Source organism: Schistocerca serialis, chromosome 2 (assembly GCF_023864345.2).
Source record: "Schistocerca serialis cubense isolate TAMUIC-IGC-003099 chromosome 2, iqSchSeri2.2, whole genome shotgun sequence".
Lineage (NCBI taxonomy): Eukaryota > Metazoa > Arthropoda > Insecta > Orthoptera > Acrididae > Schistocerca > Schistocerca serialis.
The window spans coordinates 1,045,626,324-1,045,652,789 of record NC_064639.1 but is presented as its reverse complement, the minus strand read 5'-3'; the positions used below and the strand labels follow the sequence as shown (position 1 = coordinate 1,045,652,789).

The following is a 26,466-nucleotide window of genomic DNA, read 5'->3' as shown; positions in this document are numbered from 1 at the left end:
AAGAGCAGTTAAACAGAATGGACAGTGTCTTGATGATATAAGATGAACATCCACAAAAACAAAACGAGGCTAATGGAATGTAGTCGAATTAAATGACGTCTTGCTGGGGGAAGTAGAGAGGATATAAAATGTAGACTGGCAATGGCAAGGAAAGCATTTCTGAAGAAGAGAAATTTGTTAACATCGAGTATATATTTAACTGTTAACAAAAAGTTTGTGGCCATAGACATAAATTAAAGGAAACGTAAAAGATTTAAGTGTCAGGAAGCCGTTTCTGAATGTATTTGTATGGAGTGTAGCCATGTATGGAAGTGAAACATGGACGATAAATAGTTTTGACAGGGAGACAATAGAAGCTTTTGAAATGTCGTGCTACAGAAGAATGCTGAAGATTAGATGGGTAGATCACATAACTAATGGGGAGGTATTGAGTAGAATTGGGGAGAAGAGGAGTTTGTGGCACAACTTGACTAGAAGAAGGGATCGGTTGGTAGGACATGTTCTGAGGCATCAAGGGATCACCAATTTAGTATTGGAGGGCAGTGTGGAGGGTAAAAATCGTAGAGGGAGACCGAGAGATGAATACACTAAGCAGATTCAGAAGGACGTAGGTTGCAGTAGGTACTGGGAGATGAATAAGCTTGCACAGGATAGAGTAGCATGGAGAGCTGCAGCAAACCAGTCTCAGAACTGGAGACCACAACTACAGCATCAACAGCACAATTCTTCACTCCTCACTGGGTATGTTCATTCACTGCAACGTGGCAGTCAAAAGCAGGGGGTGTTTTGATGTATAATTGTTTAAGATATCAATGTAGCCAGAAATACAATGTAACGACACCACCAACCTCAGCTAAAAATTGCGCTCTAGCTGTTACCAAATGGTTTATGTGCTCCGCTTTGCTTTGAGTTGTGCTTGGTTGTTATTTCCTTTCCTTATTTTTAAATAAAGAGCAATCTTGCTCTGTCACAGTGTTCGAATGTGACACTTACAAAACCAGATGGAATCAGCGATCCATATGTACATTATTACATCGGTTCTGCCTTCCCAGGAGCACAGAAAATGGACGTAGGTTGCCAGCCCTGTGAGAGGGAAAAGTGGCTTGTCCCCCACTCCACTCTTCTCCCCACAACAATCAGAGCTCCATGTTTGTTTTATGTTTGTGGCTGACTACCAGAAAAGTGTCTGCTACAACATGAGTGTCGGTACAAGAAATAACAGAGCATGTATAAATTTGTCGAACGTGTAATCTGGATTTTGTGAAGCAAATTTAATCAAATTACCAACATTTAAAACTAAAAGCATTGTACTCACCAAAAGCAGCAACTCCATGACTTCAGGGAGACAGCTTCAACATAATTAGTAGGAATGATATTGTAAATTGATTTGTTGCTCCTTCTCGCTGGCAAATAAATCTGCCATCTCAGACTGAAATGTTCAATTTTACACACGAATGACTTTTCACAGGAAAGCATCCCTAAAGCACTCAGTCATTCTTCTTTCACAGTGTTTTGTAGGAACATTTTAATTTTCTTGAGCATTGAAAAGCACTGCTCAGCTTCTGATCTCGAGATTGGCATCTTGATTAGCAGTTTCAAAGCTTTAACAGTCTCGTCAAATGTGTCACAAAGTTCATTCTCTAGAGTCAGCAAAAGAAATGCAACTGTTCTCAACTCAGGCCTAGCACAGAAGACTTGAAGCTCACCCTTCAACTTTCTTTTTCCCAGAAATGTATGTGTCTCTAATTTCGAGGTATTTGTCAGGAAAATCTGTGATGTATTTGTCAAACTGATTTACATCAAATAAGTTGGCTTAAATGTGGTGTCCAGTGAATTGGTAATGTAATTTTATTTAAGAAAGGATGACATCGCGCACTTCCAAAGCATCTCTCTCTCTCTCTCTCTCTCTCTCTCTCTCTCTCTCTCTCTCCTCTTTTTTTTTTTTTTTTTTTTTTTTTTTTTCCCACACACATCAAGAATCCATGGCTTCTTGGCAGACATCGTTTCATCATTTTTGAAACTAATCTCATTAACAATGGAGTCAGTGTCATCTCTGGCATTTTGCAGCATTACCACTTCAATGTTCTGGTTGTCTTGCGTTGCTGTGGTGGGTTCGATTATCTTCTTCTGAAGCTGATTAAGAAGTATATCTGCATAAGGCATTATCTTACAGAAAAATGATAGCCAGAAAATGAATTCATTATCTTGCAGTCTTTGTATGAACCAGCTTTTACAACAGTAGAAGATATTTCTATACCCTCACTTGTTTCAGTGAATTCCATAACAGTAATAAAGTTTTTCCCTGTTTTCAAAAACATATTTTACTGCTTGCGGGTGGTAATTCCATCTCGTCACAAACACGGAGCAAGCTTTTTAGAGTAATGCTTTGGGACACTTTTGATTTCTGTAACAAGTTAGAAAAGAAAGAAGAATTACCTGAAAGCCATGCAAAACAGATGTGGGCATTGTGGTTGACAGAGGCTGCCACAGACATAAGGTTGAACTGAAGTGCATAACAATGGATGTAGTTTGCATTTGGATATTTGACTTTAATTTCTGAACCCTGTTCACCATGCCTCTCACAACATTTGCATCATCACTCTGAGCTATTAGTTATGCTCGATCATCGCCAATTAATCATTCAATATCTTTCAGAATACTCTCAGCTATAGAATGAACATGCTGACTTTCTGGATTGACAAAGTTCCAAGAACTTGCAATAGGTTTTCCCTCAACAACATATCACAAAACAATAACCAATTGAATTTCTCAAGACACTTCTGTGCTTTCTTCTGTGATTATTGCAACATAATTGGCACCTTTTATTTCTTTATGAACTTCATCATGGTACTTTTCCAATGTACATTGCAGTAGTTCCTTCTGAACAGTCTTAGAAATGCCTTTGAACACTGATGCTTGAATGAGATGAACTTGAAAATGTTTATCCAGTTCTGCACTGAACTGAATTAGCTCACAAAAAACCACCTTATTTTGAGAGGCATCAGATTCATCATGGCCACCGAGAGCCAGTTCCAAAGCACCACAGAACCGAATACAGTCTATAATTAAATTCAGTATGTATCTATTCTTTTGTACACATTGTTGTGGCTGTCAATTGTTTGTCTATATTGTGAATCTAATTTCTGTTGAATGTTGGTTTTGTCTAGAAATGAAAGACTAAGCACATTATTCATGTGTCACTTTGACATTTCATGAACTTCCATGTTAGACCATATAAGCCAATATCAGTTATTCCGGTCTTATACCAATTAACCTCCCCATGAACCATGGACCTTGCCGTTGGTGGGGAGGCTTGCGTGCCTCAGCGATACAGATAGCCGTACCGTAGGTGCAACCACAACGGAGGGGTATCTGTTGAGAGGCCAGACAAACGTGTGGTTCCTGAAGAGGGGCAGCAGCCTTTTCAGTAGTTGCAAGGGCAACAGTCTGGATGATTGACTGATCTGGCTTTGTAACAATAACCAAAACGGCCTTGCTGTGCTGGTACTGCGAACGGCTGAAAGCAAGGGGAAACTACAGCCATAATTTTTCCCGAGGGCATGCAGCTTTACTGTATGATTACATGATGATGGCGTCCTCTTGGGTAAAATATTCCGGAGGTAAAATAGTCCCCCATTCGGATCTCCGGGCGGGGACTACTCAAGAGGATGTCGTTATCAGGAGAAAGAAAACTGGCGTTCTACGGATCGGACCGTGGAATGTCAGATCCCTTAATCGGGCAGGTAGGTTAGAAAATTTAAAAAGGGAAATGGATAGGTTGAAGTTAGATATAGTGGGAATTAGTGAAGTTCGGTGGCAGGAGGAACAAGACTTCTGGTCAGGTGACTACAGGGTTATAAACACAAAATCAAATAGGGGTAATGCAGGAGTAGGTTTAATAATGAATAGGAAAATAGGAATGCAGGTAAGCTACTACAAACAGCATAGTGAACGCATTATTGTGGCCAAGATAGATACGACGCCCACACCTACTACATTAGTACAAGTTTATATGCCAACTAGCTCTGCAGATGACGAAGAAATTGAAGAAATGTATGATGAAATAAAAGAAATTATTCAGATAGTGAAGGGAGACGAAAATTTAATAGTCATGGGTGACTGGAATTCGAGTGTAGGAAAAGGGAGAGAAGGAAACATAGTAGGTGAATATGGATTGGGGGACAGAAATGAAAGAGGAAGCCGCCTTGTAGAATTTTGCACAGAGCACAACATAATCATAACTAACACTTGGTTTAAGAATCATGAAAGAAGGTTGTATACATGGAAGAACCCTGGAGATACTAAAAGGTATCAGATTATATAATGGTAAGACAGAGATTTAGGAACCAGGTTTTAAATTGTAAGACATTTCCAGGGGCAGATGTGGACTCTGACCACAATCTATTGGTTATGACCTGTAGATTAAAACTGAAGAAACTGCAAAAAGGTGGGAATTTAAGGAGATGGGACCTGGATAAACTAAAAGAACCAGAGGTTGTACAGAGATTCAGGGAGAGCATAAGGGAGCAATTGACAGGAATGGGGGAAATAAATACAGTAGAAGAAGAATGGGTAGCTTTGAGGGATGAAGTAGTGAAGGCAGCAGAGGATCAAGTAGGTAAAAAGACGAGGGCTAGTAGAAATCCTTGGGTAACAGAAGAAATATTGAATTTAATTGATGAAAGGAGAAAATATAAAAATGCAGTAAATGAAGCAGGCAAAAAGGAATACAAACGTCTCAAAAATGAGATCGACAGGAAGTGCAAAATGGCTAAGCAGGGATGGCTAGAGGACAAATGTAAGGATGTAGAGGCCTATCTCACTAGGGGTAAGATAGATACCGCCTACAGGAATATTAAAGAGACCTTTGGAGATAAGAGAACGACTTGTATGAATATCAAGAGCTCAGATGGAAACCCAGTTCTAAGCAAAGAAGGGAAAGCAGAAAGGTGGAAGGAGTATATAGAGGGTCTATACAAGGGCGATGTACTTGAGGACAGTATTATGGAAATGGAAGAGGATGTAGATGAAGATGAAATGGGAGATATGATACTGCGTGAAGAGTTTGACAGAGCACTGAAAGACCTGAGTCGAAACAAGGCCCCCGGAGTAGACAATATTCCATTGGAACTACTGACGGCCGTGGGAGAGCCAGTCCTGACAAAACTCTACCATCTGGTGAGCAAGATGTATGAAACAGGCGAAATACCCTCAGACTTCAAGAAGAATATAATAATTCCAATCCCAAAGAAAGCAGGTGTTGACAGATGTGAAAATTACCGAACTATCAGCTTAATAAGTCACAGCTGCAAAATACTAACACGAATTCTTTACAGACGAATGGAAAAACTAGTAGAAGCCAACCTCGGGGAAGATCAGTTTGGATTCCGTAGAAACACTGGAACACGTGAGGCAATACTGACCTTACGACTTATCTTAGAAGAAAGATTAAGGAAAGGCAAACCTACGTTTCTAGCATTTGTAGACTTAGAGAAAGCTTTTGACAATGTTGACTGGAATACTCTCTTTCAAATTCTAAAGGTGGCAGGGGTAAAATACAGGGAGCGAAAGGCTATTTACAATTTGTACAGAAACCAGATGGCAGTTATAAGAGTCGAGGGACATGAAAGGGAAGCAGTGGTTGGGAAGGGAGTAAGACAGGGTTGCAGCCTGTCCCCGATGTTGTTCAATCTGTATATTGAGCAAGCAGTAAAGGAAACAAAAGAAAAATTCGGAGTAGGTATTAAAATTCATGGAGAAGAAATAAAAACTTTGAGGTTCGCTGATGACATTGTAATTCTGTCAGAGACAGCAAAGGACTTGGAAGAGCAGTTGAATGGAATGTACAGTGTCTTGAAAGGAGGATATAAGATGAACATCAACAAAAGCAAAACAAGGATAATGGAATGTAGTCGAATTAAGTCGGGTGATGCTGAGGGAATTAGATTAGGAAATGAGACACTTAAAGTAGTAAAGGAGTTTTGCTATTTGGGAAGCAAAATAACTGATGATGGTCGAAGTAGAGAGGATATAAAATGTAGGCTGGCAATGGCAAGGAAAGCGTTTCTGAAGAAGAGAAATTTGTTAACATCCAGTATTGATTTAAGTGTCAGGAAGTCATTTCTGAAAGTATTTGTATGGAGTGAAGCTATGTATGGAAGTGAAACATGGACAATAAATAGTTTGGACAAGAAGAGAATAGAAGCTTTCGAAATGTGGTGCTACAGAAGAATGCTGAAGATTAGATGGGTAGATCACATAACTAATGAGGAAGTATTGAATAGGATTGGGGAGAAGAGAAGTTTGTGGCACAACTTGACCAGAAGAAGGGATCGGTTGGTAGGACATGTTCTGAGGCATCAAGGGATCACCAATTTAGTATTGGAGGGTAGCGTGGAGGGTAAAAATCGTAGAGGGAGACCAAGAGATGAATACACTAAGCAGATTCAGAAGGATGTAGGTTGCAGTAGGTACTGGGAGATGAAAAAGCTTGCACAGGATAGAGTAGCATGGAGAGCTGCATCAAACCAGTCTCAGGACTGAAGACCACAACAACAACAACATACCAATTAACATCTCCCCCAAATAACACACAAGGAAAACAAAAAAAAAAAAAAACAGTGTTGCTTTCTTCACAACCACAAATCCATCGATTTTTTGTTTGCTGCTATGGATTCAGATGCGGGAGTGGCCTACCCAGTGTTTTTTTATCTGAGAGTCTTGTCCCTAAATGGCCTTTTTAATAACTCATTTACTTTGTTCATGTTTGCTATTTTCACAGTCAGCTGAATTTTCCCCTACAGATAACACTATGCAGTCAGCTGTATACAGTCAGTTACCTGACCTCGTAATAACTACAATGTGTTTTTACAGAACTGTAATATATGAACTTAATGAGTATAAACAGAAATACTACACCTTTGTTTGGAAAATAGATGCTCAATTGGTGGTGAATATGTTAGTTTGTTTTGTTCTGTAGCAATAGCCCTGGTGTTGTGAAATATAACCAATATTGAAATAATGGCTCTTAGTTTCAAAATCTAAGGGCATAATTATATTCAAATTACATATAGCTATTTATAACAATATTTAAAGGCATTATTTCTTTATTCAATTTAATTAAGCATTAATTAGCATTTATTAATGCATTAGCACTATCTTGCAAAAAGATTGTAAAACTGGATTACAAGAAATCTGTGCTAACGTGATCGCTAGATGTCAGATCGTGCTTCTACATGTCGTGCACTTTACTGCTCTCTGGCAGAAAGAATGTGAAGCTTTAAGCCAGACTAGCTGTGGCACTACCTCTGTCATAAGAAGCATGTGGAAACCAATGGCTGAGCAGTTGGCTGAGCAGTTGGTGCCAAGCTTCAAAAACCTACCACAAAAGAGTGCGTGGCAAAATGTGCCACTTCAAATCAGAAAATACATACTCCAAAACAATGTTTTATATACAGTTTGTATAGATTTCTCTTTCTTTCTTTCTTTCTTTTTTATACAAGTTGTGCCATGGCACAGTGGCACTACCTCAGAAGCCACCCTGCATGACACATTTGTTCTAAAAAATCTAGGCTTCTGGATACAAGTTTCGGTAAAGCTCACCACATTTTACAGTTAGTAGTATTTGATTCAGATGAACACTCAGATGTTACAAACCAAGTGCTTCTCTATGGATAATGCAATGGACCCACATAATATCAAGAGCTTTGCCACAGATAAGTGCTTACAGACCACTGTTATGCCTCAACATAGATTGCACACCAGCAGTACACACACCAACACAGTGATCCCAGTTAATTTGAGTTTATGTCATGAAGTTGCCCATTATTTCAAACAAATCCTTGCCTGTCATCCCTGCATTTATTTTCTTAGAAAAAAAAGATGATCTTCCATCATTTAATTACTTTTTTCATCAACAAATCACCCATAGAAAATCATATGAGCACCTCTATTGCTGCGCCTTCATCAAGTTACAAAGCAGAACTGCCTCCTTTGATTTTTTCTATAATTTGTTCATGAAGATCATCTCCTAATTCTTTAATTTGATGATTAATTGTAATATCAGATGAAGGGCTAGGAAAAAGGTGTTTTGCCATGGACTCTCCAAGCATAATGAACACCATGCAACTAGCACATGGTAGAATTAGTTCTTCTGCAATCATATGGGGTTTCTTACATTTTACTACTCGGTAAGCTGCATAATAGGTTACTAAAAGTGCTTCATTCAAGATTTTCACTTGCTTAGAAAATGATGATTTTTGTTCTTTCATTTGACTCATTTTCTAGAAAAAAATCTGTCTTGGTTTGACCATGGCATTCCAATGAACACTTTCTAAATGACACTTTAATTTGCTAGGTAACATACATTCAACAGAAAGTACTTTCAAACACAAAATACACTATGAACTCCCTTTGTTGTTCACAACAGTGGATGTGAAACTAAATCTAAGTAGATATTGTTGTATTTTCTGTATGCGACTTGTATTTACTATCTTCATTATCATTTTCCTTCTTGTTGTCAGCAAGTTCTTGCTTTTGGCTTCCACTTGAGAAGTTTCAAAACTTTTCCATAGCTTATTCCTTTTATAAACTTTATAAAAAAGTCACAATATAATACAAACAGGTTGAAAACACAAAAATCGCTGGTGGTGCTAAGTGTAAGATGCCTTTGTTGAACTTCGAGGTTATGACTGCTTATGTAGGCTGGCCAACATCTTAAATGGAATTGCTCCAAAGCCACAAAGGTAGACACCAGAAATGAAGTTTCCTACAACTGTTCTCTTTGCCATTAACTACAAAACAAATCCACATTGTCCATATGGTCATTCACAGCATGCAAAATTGCCACAGTGCACAGGCTGATGATTGCTACACTATCCCCTCTGTTTCTCCATTATTTTAGGCTGGATTGTTTGGGGTGACCCACAGATTGTGTATAAAGTCTTCCTATCTTACTAATATACTCTCTTTTGGTATATTTGATAGACAAACTTGGAAATTACAAATGCCACTGAAACAGATTTTTTCTTTAAAATACACTACTGCCCATTAAAATTGCTACACCTTGAAGATGATGTGCTACAGAATCGAAATTTAACCGACAGGAAGAAGATGCTGTAATATGCAAATGATTAGCTTTTCAGAGCATTCACACAAGGTTGGCGCCAGTGGTGACACCTACTGGTGAAATGTTGTTGTGATGCCTCGTGTAAGGAGGAGAAATGCGTACCATCATGTTTCCCACCTTGACGAAGGTCGGATTGTAGCCTATCGCGAATGTGATTTATCGTACTGCAACATTGCTGCTCGCGTTGGTCGAGATCCAATGACTGTTAGTGGAATATGGAATCGGTGGGTTCAGGAGGGTCATATGGACCATCTGCATGAACAGTTCAACGACGTTTGCAGCAGCGTGGACTATCAGCTCATAGACCATGTCTGCGGTTACCCTTGACTCTGCATCAGATACAGGAGCGCATGCGTTGGTGTACTTAACGACGAACCTGGGTGCACGAATGGCAAAATGTCATTTTTTCGGATGAATCCAGGTTCTCTTTACAGCATCATGAAGGCACATTGGGAGTGTGTATTCGTCATCGCCATACTGGCGTATCACTCGGCGTGATGGTATGGGGTGCCATTGGTTACATGTCTTGGTCACCTCTTGTTCGCATTGATGGCACTTTGAACAGTGGACGTTACATTTCAGATGTGTTATGACCCTCGGCTCTACCCTTCATTCGATCCCTGCAAAACCCTACATTTCAGCAGTATAATGCACGACCACATGTTGCAGGTCCTGTACGGGCCTTTCTGGGTACAGAAAATGTTCGACTGCTGCCATGGCCAGCACATTCTCCAGATCTCTCACCAATTGAAAATGTTTGGTCAATGGTGGCCAAGCAACTGACTCATCACAATATGCCAGTCACTACTTTTGATGAACTGTGGTATCGTGTTGAAGCTGCATGGGCAGCTGTACCTGTACACACCACTCTAGCTCTGTTTCACTCGATGGCCAGTCGTGTCAAGGCCGTTATTATGGCCAGAGGTGGTTGTTCTGGGTACTGATTTCTCAGGATCTATGCGCCCAAATTGCACGAAACTGTAATCACATGTCAGTTCTAGTATAATATATTTGTCCAATGAATACTCATTTATCATCTGCATTTCCTCTTGGTGTAGCAATTTTAATGGCCAGTAGTGTAGTTCTTGATATGTAAGGACTGAAATGAAAATAAACGAACAAAATCACTAATGCAATAAAATAATAGTTACAGTGTCCTTTAAGCAATAGATTGCCGTTTAGTGAACATATTTTCTGAAATGCTCACAGATCGTGTTGTGAGTACATTGTGATGAGATTATGACACTACATTTGACGTTTCATCTTTAACATCAGTGTAGTCTGGCTGCAGTTGACATCAGTAGATCATCTGCAGATTCCTAAGATCTCTAGTTGCCTGTCAATTACTTCCCTGATAAAATCTTGATCTAATACCACTTTAAACAAAATGCTCATCAAGAAAATTTTATACAACATATCTCACTATCTGTTAAGCAGTATTTCTGGCATTAATGCTTAATATTCTTCAGCCGTGCTACAGTACACAAGAATTCATGCAATTACAAGTAATTGTCTGTTATAATAGGGAGAGCATCACAAAGATACAGAAGAAACTAAAATGACAGACTCTTGAAGACAGATGTAAACTATCCCAAGAAAGTCAACATAAAAGTTTTCTGGGTATGGCACTGTGTCATAATGTATAAAACTACTGCTGCGGGAAAAAACCAACATTTTGGCCATGGTTGCAGCGGTATTCTTTTGGTTCGACCATTAGACCAAGAAGAAGGCCGCTGCAACCGTGGCTGAAACGTTGGTTTTTCTCGAGCCGCAGTAGTTTTATACATTATGACGCGGTACCATACCCAGAAAACTTTTATGTCGACTGACTCTGGCCGCAGAAGCCTATGCAATTACATCCCATGAAAGTCTATTAAAGTTTCAAGAACTGGCTTTAAATGATTACTCTAGGAATATCCTACAACCCCCTATGTTTCTCTCACATGGGAATTGTGAGGATAAGATTAGAATAATTACTGTATCCTCAGAGACATTGAAACAGTCATACCTCCTGTGCTCCATATGTGAATGGAACAGGAAGAAACACTAATAACTGGGGTACAATGGGACGTACACTCTGTCCTGCAACTCAGAGTGGTTTGCAGAGCATAGATGTAGACGTAGAATTGCCTGTATTTGTATACATTTCTATAAATGACATTCCATTTCAAAAAGTTGTTGTGAATATTGTTTGCAGAACACATGGTTAACCAGTAACCTAAATATCCAGGATTTTAATAACTTCTACAATGCTCTTTGTTCAACATTCCTCCTTGCTCCTCACATGTTTTGATATCAGTTCTAGCATTCCTAACAGCTCCCCTAGTTATGCCTTTTCCTTTTGTATGCAATAAATCTGGTTCCAACAAGATTTGTCTTACAATTTTTAATTTTGCTATCTGCTAAATCCCACAAGCTTCTTGTGGGATACAGACTTACAAGTACTCCAAAGTTTGTAAACTTTGAACTCCTCCTGTGAAATACCTTTTATTTATTATACGTAGTTACTGCTGATTTTTGATTAAATTAAAACAGCACTGCCTTTGATACATTTAAAAATTGTTAAAATCAATATAGTTACTTCATTTCTTTTTATTTATCTGTTTGTTAGTTCATTGTGGCTGTATAGACAATTGATGTTCTTTATAGGGGTCTGATGACATAGTGCTTGAAGTAGCCAACAAGGTTTATGCACAAGCAAGTTTTCCAATTAAAGAAGAGTTCAGAGCATCTGCTGCAAAATTTTTTGCTGAAGCTGAAGAAGTTGATTTTATCAATGAAACAGAGAAATCTAGAATAAAAATCAATGAGTGGGTAGAGAACAAGACAAACAAAAAGATAACAGAGTTGTTCCCTGGAGGTAGGAGACTGCTTTTACTATTTTTTAAGTTTTTAATGCATATGTCTTTGCAAAATCTGAAAAATGTTTCACTAGTCCAATTTTAGTTGCCCCTGTCACTGTGGTAGTGCTGTCATATACAAGACATTCCAATAAAGTATTTACAACTTTGATATTGTATATAAAAGTGTACTGATAGCCTAGAGAATTGGCTCCACTGCCATTCTTCAGCAAAATATATGATTTTTTCCCCTCTCATTAAGAGGTTCAGGACAGAATCATACCACTATAAATATTACGAGAAGATGTTCCTAAATGATAAGTTTCAGTGGTCTTGCATGTGACAACAATACAATGGAGTTTTCATGCTGTATATGAAGGACATCGCTCCAGCTTGGCTATCAATTCTGGGTGTCACTTGCACTTTGTTGAAACTATGTGTTCACTATGTATAATAAATCAACAGGGTGTATGTAATTGTCAAATAATGTCACAGAATAAGTGAGGCAATGTTCATTTTCAGTCTTAGTAAACTGACTCAACACGCATCTCTTGAAATGGACTTCCTCATGTAAATGTCAGGCAACATACTGATATATCAGTAATGAGCTTCTGGGTGTTCTCCTGAGTTGTTCTCTCCATTTTGTACAAAATATTTTGATGACCAACCCACTGTCACCTTCAAGTGCCATGTATTTACTGCCTGGAGGCCAACATGACTGTGAGCTATTGTTGGTTTCACACTGCTGTTTATAGCTGAGTTTGATTCCTGATGCCCAGTGTTCCTTTTGAATCTCTTTTGTTTTTCAGAGGTCTCACTGATATTCTGTGAAATGCAGATTCTCTTGGCATCCTCCAACTCTTATCTTCATGCCTTGAGCCATTACCATCCTTCACAAAGAAATTTGGTGCTACAGATCTTGGTCCGTAGAGCTTGACCACATTCAGACAAGGAGAGCCTCACCGAACAATTACAGTACCTGTAAATAATGTTCCAAAAGAATGGGTACACAGATCATCAAATAGAATGAGTGATGGAGGCAATATCCAGAATGCCTGAGAAAGAGGTTGAGATTGAGACTGATGAAGAGAAGCCAAACAGCACATACTTACCTTGTGCTGGTCCAATGTCCAGAAAGATTGGTAGATCATGGAAACATGGCATCCAGTATATTTCACACCCTCAATTAAGATTATAAGGATTTTTTAACATTACAAAGTTGATCTAGGCCTCTGATAGCTGGGTTTTGAACTGCTATCCATTCAAATGTGGCTTGTCTTACTTGGGAGAGACTACCAGAATCGTCGAGGAGAGATGCAAAGAACCTTATGACGTACTCTACTAAAACAACCAAGCAAATCAACCATTGCTGAGCAGTGACTTGAAGATAATCATGAAATGAAACACGTGACCAGTATTGTGGTGCAAATGCCTAATTTCAAGGGCAGCACAATTAAGGAGTCTGTCAATAAAGATGTCAGAAAACCTAATAAACTAGGATGGTGGTTTCATTTTGAATGATATTTGGCATCCGGTACTCAAATTGTTAAACTCCCTTAGGGCGTCACATCCACCAGAGTTGTTAAATGCTGAGAAAATTTGTGTTTCACATAATATCAGTATGAGCTCTGAATAGGGATGTGCAAATAGATTAAGAAGTGCCTGAATAATTGGAAAAATTGATTGGAAAGAATAGTCGAGAAAATTTTGAAGGTAATTTATGAATCTGTGCACAACCATAGGTTAACATTAAGTGATACCGGTATCAACAAACCTTGAGTATCATTACATGCAAGGTCAGTAAACATAATTTCCATTATGTACTGCTGGTTGCAGTAGTATGTGGTACCAAATAATCACCACAACCATTCAAATTGTCATTTCGTCTATAAAGTTGTAAACACATGAAGCACAATATTTTTTGTATGAGTAAACCAAGTTCACTAGGTGCCTATCCAGTCTGGGCCATTACCTTCACATTAATTCCATTGTGTTTAGTCTGGTGTGTCACAATGTTGTTGCAGGGACACACTTCCAGACAGGGTGTTAACTATTCTTGTCTGCACTGAACCTCTTGATGCAGGATCTCGACGAGGAGTGAAATGATGAACAGATAGGAGTTGAACTTATAACCATGCAAATAAATATTCTTTTTCTAATAACTTTTTATAATAATTTTAATGAACTGTTAAAATACACTTTTTTAACAATGCTGGTATGATGGATCCAAGCATAAGCCCATAAGCTAACACTTCCCAAAACAAAAACGGTGAAGATACATGAATTAATAAACTGAAGAGCATATTTCTTACTTTGTTTCATACAGATATTTATTGATGTATCAAAACATTATCCTTGCCACAAAACAAATTGTTAATATACTTTTGGCAGTGTCTTTTTTATAGCTCATTCAGTTTAAAATTTTAACCCTGGATAGCTGATGCCAGAAGAAACCAAAATTACTAATGTTTTGTAGGTCAACAATGCGCTATTTTTAAACTACAGAAACTTGGCCCCAAGCGCTCTAATTGACCATGGGATTGCCCTGTTGCCGTTCATCGGTTGATGGGCAGTGCTATGGTTGTCGGTGCTGCCAATCACATGAAGGCAATGCCAGGAATCCTTGAAACAGAACAGCAAAACACCGTTTGACATTACCAAGATTGTGTCATGTCAGAGGGTCGCCAGTTAGAGCACCTACTTTAAGTAAACAATATCTTAGTTTAAAAAAAATTGTAAAAGACTTTCTGTATTTAAACTAACAGCTGTTGATGGTGTAGGGAAGCAGCCTACTCACGCCTTATAAAATTCTCATCAGTCTTTCCATTGTGTGCCAGCCTAGTCCGCTGTAACTAGCTCTGACGTCATAAATGTTGCGCAATACTTTAAAAATCAAGTAAATAACCTGAAACGGTTCTAGCATGTCAGGAGTAATACTAAATCAATATGTGTTGAATGTCAATTCAATAACTTTAACCATTTTCGAAATTTGGATGTTTTTCTGTAAAAATCATTGGCGCAACAGAAAGGGGCTAGAAACTTAAAAATTTGTATTTAGATTCCTTTTTCATAATAATTTAGTAGAAACAGTATTTTGGATCTCACAAATTAAAAATTTTAGTTGAAATCCATAATTTTCTGGTTTTTGTCTTAAAAATTAAGGAAGCAAGATAGATTAAGTAGGCAAATAAATAAGGCTAGGATGTTTAAATTTAAGTAGAAGGGAGATCTGCTATAATCATAAAGATGTGAGAAGTTTCAATTAAATAACTATAAATCTATAGCGATAGTGTATCTCCAAAGGGCAAGTTCAGAGCTCATCTACTGCACGTAGTGTAATTAAATTAATTCTCTCGCCCAAAATAATTGACTTAGCCACGTCAGATTTTTATTATGATTACTTACCTGTGTGCTGATTGCGCATTTAAATTGAGAGCTTCATCGGCCATCAGCAAAGGAAGCAATGATTTATTCAATAACTTAAAGTGGTGCATTACTAGCCCAGCGGCTAGGCGGGAGAGCCGATTTGATCAGGCGTTCTCTTAGCCGTCCGCACCGCGGCTTTATATATAAGAACACTGCGTGAGAGAGGAAGGCCCCAGTTTTCTTCAGACACTGAATAGCACACCACCTGTGCCGGGAGTCGCGTCGCATCGGTATCATTGATAAACAGCCTCGGATGCCGTATTAAGTTACTCGGGATACGCGTAACCATGAAATCATTTTCGAGTGAAGTTTTAATTCAGGGATGACTTTAATGATCTATCTTCAGTTTGCGTATGTCGTATTTTCACATGCCGCTGCAGGACAGACATTCTACCATTATTTAGTGTGGCGTTTGATGAACATTATCATCAAATTATGGCGAGCATTCACTTAAACCTTTAATTTGAACAGTTATAGTTGCATCAGCGCATTAGACTCTGAACTGCTCTGGTAGTTGGATTGTGTGGATTCTTTTTGGTCTGTGACTTTCAGAATATAGTGAACATTTTTAGAAAATCATTTTTGATTATGAATCCCAGACAATCTCCTAATTCCTCAGAGCTATAAGCTGTAGCTATAAGTGTATTTCTCAGATGAAGTGGGCACTAGGAATTCTAATTACAGGCTTCACATTTTGCTAATCACTTTCTGGTTGCCAATATTGTAGTTAGAGAGCCAGTGTTGAGAACGGCAAACAACATTAAATAAATAATAGGAACAACATTTTATATAACAATAATTCCACCCGCCGCCCCACAATGAGTTTGTTCCCGGTACGTCTTATCATGAAACTACAATGGATCTGTCAGGACCCTGGCAGATACGCCACCAGAGTGTAAGGCTGGCGCGCTACCACTGAGCATTCAGGCCACCTTGGATACATCACGATCTCTGGCAGGCAAAGTATTGGCGGTCATGTATTGTCCAGAGCATTTGGCAACAGGGTGATCCTGCAGCCAATCAGAGCTCGTAGTGCCAAGTTTCCGTAGTTTAAAAACTGTGCTTTGTCGACCTACACAACATTAGTAATTTTGTTTCTTATTGGCATCAGTTATCCAGGATTTAAATTTTGTGACACAATTTTTCTCCACCTTGTATATAAGAAAAGGAAAGAAGGAAAAATAATATGAATCAATACAGCTCTGAAAAACAAAAGAGGGTCAAAGGGTGTTGTGGGCATTGGGAATTGAACTCAGCTGTACATAACAGCATGAGACCAAAATAGCTCATAGTCTGGCTGGAATCTAAGCAGCGAGTACACGTAACAGCAAAGCTTGCAGTACCTGAGAATATCAGCTGGTCAGTCATCACAATATTCCACTTGAATGGAAACAATAACTTGGCAGATAACCCAGAAGCACACCTTTAATGAATCATGCCAAGAAAACCTGAGAGATCATACTGAGACATTATCTTTATCTTAACCTATACAAATTTACGAAGGAGGAAGAACTAAAATAAATGCATAAAATGACACTTGAAAACATTTTTACTGACCTGTTACATTAGTTGGATGAAGATAGGGATTTTATCACAACAAAATCGTTAGTCTTGAGTCAACTGGTCACTGAAAATCTGTGGCAAACTTTAACATTTTAGTAAACTTTTTAATTCCATGAATTGGCAAAATTATCAGTAACACCATATACAGGGTGTTGCAAAAAGGTACAGCCAAACTTTCAGGAAACATTCCTCACACACAAAGAAAGAAAATATGTTGTGTGGACATGTGTCTGGAAACGCTTACTTTCCATGTTAGAGCTCATTTTATTACTTCTCTTCAAATCACATTAATCATGGAATGGAAACACACAGCAACAGAATGTACTAGCGTAACTTCAAACACTTTGTTACAGGAAATGTTCAAAATGTCCTCCATTAGCGAGGATACATGCATCCACCCTCCGTCGCATGGAATCCCTGATGTGCTGATGCAGCCCTGGAGAATGGCATATTGTATCACAGCCATCCACAATACGAGCACGAAGAGTCTCCACATTTGTTACCAGGGTTGCGTAGACAAGAGCTTTCAAATGCCCCCATTTCCTGTAACAAAGTGTTTGAAGTCATACAATGCATTTTCCATGCTATTCTCAGAAAAGAACGTAAGCAGCTGCTAATCAGGAACTGTACAACTGGCTATTACTTGTGTAGGGTTCTCACAAAATTTTTCTGACAAAATTGCATTTTCTTGGACACACTGAGAGTATAATCTTTCTTAGCTGTAATTCCCGTTAGTCATTTATTTTTGGTCTGGTAGTCTGAATCTATGGCTTTTGCTAATAATTATAACAACTCTGATCATTTGCACACCTAATCAACCACATGAACAAACAGCAATTTGGGTTCACTTGTTCCGGTTTATTTGGCTCAGCTCATATAGTCTCACCCCTTTTGTCTGTGGGGATGTATTTTATTTCTAGATGTGATGGAAATTCACCTGCCAGAGACATCACATACACTCTGCATACATTCAAAAATCAACTTATGATTTCTTCAGAAATCAATTTGGAATGTTCAAAAACCATTTGAGATGCATTTCAAAATCATATGAATAATTGACAGATCAAAGCTCCACTCCCTCCAAAACCTCAAAATTCCAATCAACACAACCTGGAACCACAACACCCTAATTCAGTAGTTAACCTTTCCTCCAAACCTCTCTCCCAATCCGAAACCTCTGTCCTATCCAAAGGCCTCACCTTCAGCCCCACTCCCAGATTCAACCAAACAGCCCTTGTCAAAGATTTACTGTCCTACACCCGTACTCTCTGCTGGAAATATCACTTTGCCACGAAGAAAAATGATCCTAATCCTACTCCTAATGATCCAACTCCCCATGACACCATCCAAATTGAACCCTGCCTGGAACAGTTCCGTCCACCGTCACAGCGGGACCCACCTCCTCTTCCTCAAAATCACCCTCTCCAAACCTTCCAGGAATTTCTGACTACCAGCCTTGCATCTCAGTCCTTCTTAAAAAACCTTAATCCTACTCCCAACATCACCACTGCTGAAGCCCAGGCTATCCGTGATCTGCAGGCTGACTGATCCATCGTCATTCTTCCGGCGGACAAGGGTTCCACGACTGTGGTACTTGATCGTCGGGAGTATGTGGCTGAGGGACTGCGTCAGCTTTCAGACAACACCACATACAAAGTTTGCGAAGGTAACCCCATTCCCGATGTCCAGGTGGAGCTTCAAGGAATCCTCAGAACCTTAGGCCCCCTGCAAAACCTTTCACCTGACTCCATCAACCTCCTGACCCCACCGACACCCCGCACCCCTACCTTCTACCTTCTTCCTAAAATCCACAAACCCAATCATCCCGGCCGCCCCATTGTAGCTGGTTACCAAGCCCCCACAGAACGTATCTCTGCCTACGTAGATCAACACCTTCAACCCATTACATGCAGTCTCCCATCCTTCATCAAAGACACCAACCACTTTCTCGAACGCCTGGAATCCTTACCCAATCTGTTACCCCCGGAAACCATCCTTGTAACCATTGATGCCACTTCCTTATACACAAATATTCCACACGTCCAGGGCCTCGCTGCGATGGAGCACTTCCTTTCACGCCGATCACCTGCCACCCTACCTAAAACCACTTTCCTCATCACCTTAGCCAGCTTCATCCTGACCCACAACTTCTTCACTTTTGAAGGCCAGACATACCAACAATTAAAGGGAACAGCAATGGGTACCAGGATGGCCCCCTCGTACGCCAACCTAATCATGGGTCGCTTAGAGGAAGCCATCTTGGTTACCTAGGCCTGCCAACCCAAAGTTTGGTACAGATTTATTGATGACATCTTCATGATCTGGACTCACAGTGAAGAAGAACTCCAGAATTTCCTCTCCAACCTCAACTCCTTTGGTTCCATCAGATTCACCTGGTCCTACTACAAATCCCATGCCACTTTCCTTGACGTTGACCTCCACCTGTCCAATGGCCAGCTTCACACGTCCGTCCACATCAAACCCAGTACCTCCATTATGACAGCTGCCACCCATTCCACATCAAACGGACCCTTCCCTACAGCCTAGGTCTTCATGCAAACGAATCTGCTCCAGTCCGGAATCCCTGAACCATTACACCAACAACCTGACAACAGCTTTCGCATCTCGCAACTACCCTCCCGACCTGGTACAGAAGCAAATAACCAGAGCGACTTCCTCATCCCCTCGAACCCAGAATCCCCCCCAGAAGAACCACAAAAGTGCCCCACTTGTGACAGGATACTTTCCGGGACTGGACCAGACTCTGAATGTGGCTCTCCAGCAGGGATACGACTTCCTCAAATCCTGCCCTGAAATGAGATCCATCCTTCATGAAATCCTCCCCACTCCACCAAGAGTGTCTTTCCGCCGTCCACCTAACCTTCGTAACCTGTTAGTTCATCCCTATGAAATCCCCAAACCACCTTCCCTACCCTCAGGCTCCTATCCTTGTAACCGCCCCCGGTGTAAAACCTGTCCCATGCACCCTCCCACCACCACCTACTCCAGTCCTGTAACCCGGAAGGTGTACACGATCAAAGGCAGAGCCACGTGTGAGAGCACCCTCGTGATCTACCAACTGACCTGCCTACACTGTGACGCATTCTATGTGGGAATGACCAGTAACAAACTGTCCATTCGCATGAATGGACACAGGCAGACAGTGTTTGTTGGTAATGAGGATCACCCTGTGGCTAAACATGCCTTGGTGCACGGCCAGCACATCTTGGCACAGTGTTACACCGTCTGGGTTATCTGGATACTTCCCACTAACACCAACCTATCCGAACTCCAGAGATGGGAACTTGCTCTTCAATATATCCTCTCTTCCCGTTATCCACCAGGCCTCAATCTCCGCTAATTTCAAGTTGCCGCCACTCATACCTCACCTGTCATTCAACAACATCTTTGCCTCTGCACTTCTGCCTCGACTGACATCTCTGCCCAAACTCTTTGTCTTTAAATATGTCTGCTTGTGTCTGTATATGTGTGGATGGATATGTGTGTGTGTGCGAGTGTATACCCGTCCTTGTTTCACCCTAAGGTAAGTCTTTCCGCTCCCGGGATTGGAATGACTCCTTATCCTCTCCCTTAAAATCCACATCCTTTCGTCTTTCCCTCTCCTTCCCTCTTTCCTGATGAGGCAACAGTTTGTTGCGAAAGCTTGAATTTTGTGTGTATGTTTGTGTTTGTTTGTGTGTCTGTCGACCTGCCAGCACTTTCATTTGGTAAGTCACATCGTCTTTGTTTTTAGATATATATTTCCTACGTGGAATGTTTCCCTCTATTATAACCACATCATTAATTTGAACCCAACAATTACGTTTGTTATTGTCGCTGTTGCATCTCGAAATCTTTCCTGTCGTCTTATTTTCTCTTTATTTTCTCGTTCTGCGTTTACCAGTAGTCTCACTTTCTATTCACCTTCCCTTTTTACCGTAATACAAATTTATCCCGCCTATATATACTCTATAATACGTAACCCACTTCCAAACCATAACCAAAAAATTTTTATTTTGCGCTTTCAACAATACCGCTAACCGTTTCTAGTTCAATAACAGCTGCCTTCACGTATTAAACAACCATTTCGGCTAGTTCTAATAACTTTTACTTTATTTCCACTTCCGTTTTTCGTACATCACTGATCATTTTTAGCCGCTCTCCACAGGTTTTAACGTCATTATTTACAATTGTTAGCCCCATTTTCGTAATCTTTCACCACAACACCACGCCTTTTAATACATTTACACGTTTTTTCCAAATTTTCCAGAATTTCTCCGTCCTTTAACGTGTTTTAGCGGCAACACAACCACCTAACCTTCATGCACATCGCTGTCTACCAACCCAAAGTTCACCACAGGATCAACTTAACCAACACTTTTTCGCATTTTTTCATACCAGATCTCCAGTTATTTTCTAGTTCACCCTTATCTCTCCCCATATATTTTTATCTTTCATTTTCATTTCAACCTCATCTTACACTTTCCACCTTCTAATACCATGTCACCCTCACAACACCCCCACAACGACCCCATTAAGTTTTATTTACATTCCCTCCGCAAACATGCCTTCACCCTAGCCAGATTACGCTCGCATATTTTATTTTCTCAGGCTTGTCTGACATTTGGCATAACCCCCAAAGGCCTCACACTTAAAGTTCCCATCTCTGGCTGCAACCCTTCTTTCCATCAGTCCCTATACCAGTTCCAAACTGAACAATCCACTGCCCTCACCCACCTAATCCTTCACCTACACATCAACTCAGCCAATGAACACACCCGTCAACTCCTATCCTTAATAAAAGTCCTCAATCTTTCCTCTCCCACATCCACACCGGCTATTCAGAGCATCCTCCTACAGGCCAACCGCAAATTAGAGCAGCATGCCACCCTTCACCTCAAAAAACTATCCAATCTCCTGGTTTCCCACCTCCGGAAAGGCAACTCACTCACCCTTCACAACCTTTCCAGCAAACCTCAACCACCTCTCATTGCACACAAACCCAGTCTCTCCCATCTACTCAGTCTCCCACTTCCAGCTCCACTCCCTCCAAAACCTCAAAATTCCAAGCAACACAATCTGGCACCACAACACCCTAATTCAGTAGTTAACCTTTCCTCCAAACCTCTCTCCCAATCTGAAACCTCTGTCCTATCCAAAGGCCTCACCTTCAGCCCCACTCCCAGATTCAACCAAACAGCCCTCGTCAAAGATTTACTGTCCTACACTCGTACTCTCTGCTGGAAGTATCACTTTGCCACAAAGAAAAATGATCCTAATCCTACCCCTAATGATCCAACTCCCCAAGACACTATCCAAATTGAACCCTGCCTGGAACAGTTCCGTCCTCCGTCACAGCGGGACCCACCTCCTCTTCCTCAAAATCACCCTCTCCAAACCTTCCAGGAATTTCTGGCTGCCAGCCTTGCCTCTCAATCCTTCTTAAAAAATATTAATCCTACTCCCAACATCACCACTGCTGAAGCCCAGGCTATCCGTGATCTGAAGGCTGACCGGTCCATCATCATTCTTCCGGCGGACAAGGGTTCCACGACCGTGGTACTTGATCGTCGGGAGTATGTGGCTGAGGGACTGCGTCAGCTTTCAGACAACACCACATACAAAGTTTGCCAAGGTAATCCCATTCCTGATGTCCAGGCGGAGCTTCAGGGAATCCTCAGAACCTTAGGCCCCCTACAAAACCTTTCACCTGACTCCATCAACCTCCTGACCCCACCGACACCCCGCACCCCTACCTTCTACCTTCTTCCTAAAATTCACAAACCCAATCATCCTGGCCGTCCCATTGTAGCTGGTTACCAAGCCCCCACAGAACGTATCTCTGCCTACGTAGATCAACACCTTCAACCCATTACGTGCAGTCTCCCATCCTACATAAAAGACACCAACCACTTTCTCGAACGCCTGGAATCCTTACCCAATCCGTTACCCCCAGAAACCATCCTTGTAACCATTGATGCCATTTCCTTATACACAAATATCCCGCACGTTAAGGGCCTCGCTGCGATGGAGCACTTCCTTTCACGCCGATCACCTGCCACCCTACCTAAGACCTCTTTCCTCATTACCTTAGCCAGCTTCATCCTGACCCACAAATTCTTCACTTTTGAAGGCCAGACATACCAGCAATTAAAGGGAACAGCCATGGGTACCAGGATGGCCCCTTCGTACGCCAACCTATTCATGGGTCGCTTAGAGGAAGCCTTCTTGGTTACCCAGGCCTGCCAACCCAAAGTTTGGTACAGATTTATTGATGACATCTTCATGATCTGGACTCACAGTGAAGAAGAACTCCAGAATTTCCTCTCCAACCTCAACTCCTTTGGTTCCATCAGATTCACCTGGTCCTACTCCAAATCCCATGCCACTTTCCTTGATGTTGACCTCCACCTGTCCAATGGCCAGCTTCACACGTCCGTCCACATCAAACCCACCAACAAGCAACAGTACCTCCATTACGACAGCTGCCACCCATTCCACATCAAACGGTCCCTTCCCTACAGCCTAGGTCTTCGTGGCAAACGAATCTGCTCCAGTCCGGAATCCCTGAAGCATTACACCAACAACCTGACAACAGCTTTCGCATCCCGCAACTACCCTCCCGACCTGGTACAGAAGCAAATAACCAGAGAAACCTCCTCATCCTCTCAAACCCAGAACCTCCCACAGAAGAACCACAAAAGTGCCCCACTTGTGACAGGATACTTTCCGGGACTGGATCAGATTCTGAATGTGGCTCTCCAGCAGGGATACGACTTCCTAAAATCCTGCCCAGAAATGAGATCCATCCTTCATGAAATCCTCACCACTCCACCAAGAGTGTCTTTCCGCCGTCCACCTAACCTTCGTAACCTCTTAGTTCATCCCTATGAAATCCCCAAACCACCTTCCCTACCCTCTGGCTCCTACCCTTGTAACCGCCCCCGGTGTAAAACCTGTCCCATGCACCCTCCCACCACCACCTACTCCAGTCCTGTAACCCGGAAGGTGTACACGATCAAAGGCATAGCCACGTGTGAAAGCACCCACGAGATCTACCAACTGACCTGCCTACACTGTGACGCATTCTATGTGGGAATGACCAGTAACAAACTGTCCATTCGCATGAATGGACACAGGCAGACAGTGTTTGTTGGTAATGAGGATCACCCTGTGGATAAACATGCCTTGGTGCACGGCCAGCACATCTTGGCACAGTGTTACACCGTCCGGGTTATCTGGATACTTCCCACTAACACCAACCTATCCGAACTCCGGAGATGGGAACTTGCTCTTCAATATATCCTCTCTTCCCGTTATCCACCAGGCCTCAATCTCCGCTAATTTCAAGTTGCCGCCACTCATACCTCACCTGTCATTCAACAACATCTTTGCCTCTGCACTTCTGCCTCGACTGACATCTCTGCCCAAACTCTTTGTCTTTAAATATGTCTGCTTGTGTCTGTATATGTGTGGATGGATATGTGTGTGTGTGCGAGTGTATACCCGTCCTTGTTTCACCCTAAGGTAAGTCTTTCCGCTCCCGGGATTGGAATGACTCCTTACCCTCTCCCTTAAAACCCACATCCTTTCGTCTTTCCCTCTCCTTCCCTCTTTCCTGATGAGGCAACAGTTTGTTGCGAAAGCTTGAATTTTGTGTGTATGTTTGTGTTTGTTTGTGTGTCTGTCGACCTGCCAGCACTTTCATTTGGTAAGTCACATCATCTTTGTTTTTAGATATATATATATATATATATATATAAATACACACACACAGGATGGAGAAAAACTGTGTCACAAAATTTTAACCCTGGATAGCTGATGCCAGAAGAAACCAAAATTACTGATGTTTTGTAGGTCAACAATGCGCTATTTTTAAACTACAGAAACTTGGCCCCAAGTGCTCTAATTGACCATGGGATTGCCCTGTTGCCGTTGATCGGTTGATGGGCAGTGCTATGGTTGTCGGTGCTGCCAATCACATGAAGGCAATGCCAGGAATCCTTGAAACAGAACAGCAAAACACCGTTTGACATTACCAAGATTGTGTCATGTCAGAGGGTCGCCAGTTAGAGCACCTACTTTAAGTAAACAATGTCTTGGTTAAAAAAAATTGTAAAAGACTTTCTGTATTTAAACTAACAGCTGTTTATGGTGTAGGGAAGCAGCCTACTCATGCCTTATAAAATTCTCATCAGTCTTTCCATTGTGTGCCAGCCTAGTCCGCTGTAACTAGCTCTGACATCATAAATGTTGCGCAATACTTTAAAAATGAAGTAAATAACCTGAAACGGTTCTAGCATGTCAGGAGTAATACTAAATCAATATGTGTTGAATGTCAATTCAATAACTTTAACCATTTTCGAAATTTGGATGTTTTTCTGTAAAAATCATTGGCGCAACAGAAAAGGGCTAGAAACTTAAAAATTTGTATTTAGATTCCTTTTTCATAATAATTTAGTAGAAACAGTATTTTGGATCTCACAAATTAAAAATTTTAGTTGAAATTCATAATTTTCTGGTTTTTGTCTTAAAAATTAAGGAAGCAAGATAGATTAAGTAGGCAAATAAATAAGGCTAGGATGTTTACATTTAAGTAGAAGGGAGATCTGCTATAATCATAAAGATGTGAGAAGTTTCAATTAAATAACTATAAATCTATGTTGTTGTTGTGGTCTTCAGTCCTGAGACTGGTTTGATGCAGCTCTCGATGCTACTCTATCCTGTGCAAGCTTTTTCATCTCCCAGTACCTACTGCAACCTACATCCTTCTGAATCTGCTTAGTGTATTCATCTCTTGGTCTCCCCCTACGATTTTTACCCTCCACGCTGCCCTCCAATACTAAATTGGTGATCCCTTGATGCCTCAGAACATGTCCTACCAACCGATCCCTTCTTCTGGTCAAGTTGTGCCACAAACTTCTCTTCTCCCCAATCCTATTCAATACTTCCTCATTAGTTATGTGATCTACCCATCTAATCTTCAGCATTCTTCTGTAGCACCACATTTCGAAAGCTTCTATTCTCTTCTTGTCCAAACTATTTATCGTCCATGTTTCACTTCCATACATGGCTACACTCCATACGAATACTTTCAGAAATGACTTCCTGACACTTAAATCAATACTGGATGTTAACAAATTTCTCTTCTTCAGAAACGCTTTCCTTGCCATTGCCAGCCTACATTTTATATCCTCTCTACTTCGACCATCATCAGTTATTTTGCTCCCCAAATAGCAAAACTCCTTTACTACTTTAAGTGCCTCATTTCCTAATCTAATTCCCTCAGCATCACCCGACTTAATTAGACTACATTCCATTATCCTTGTTTTGCTTTTGTTGATGTTCATCTTATATCCTCCTTTCAAGACACTGTCCATTCCATTCAACTGCTCTTCCAAGTCCTTTGCTGTCTCTGACAGAATTACAATGTCATCGGCGAACCTCAAAGTTTTTATTTCTTCTCCATGAATTTTAATACCTACTCCGAATTTTTCTTTTGTTTCCTTT

General features: G+C 40.8%; 1 protein-coding gene across 1 annotated transcript in view; it reads left to right on the top strand.

Moving 5' to 3' along the window:
• LOC126458478 (serpin B6-like) overlaps positions 1 to 26,466 on the top strand; it is a 332,205-nt gene that overhangs the window by 156,590 nt on the left and 149,149 nt on the right. The window contains exon 4 of the mRNA XM_050095571.1: positions 11,777 to 11,987. Coding sequence (XP_049951528.1) covers positions 11,777 to 11,987 — 211 coding nt within the window. The remainder of the gene's footprint in view (positions 1 to 11,776; positions 11,988 to 26,466) is intronic.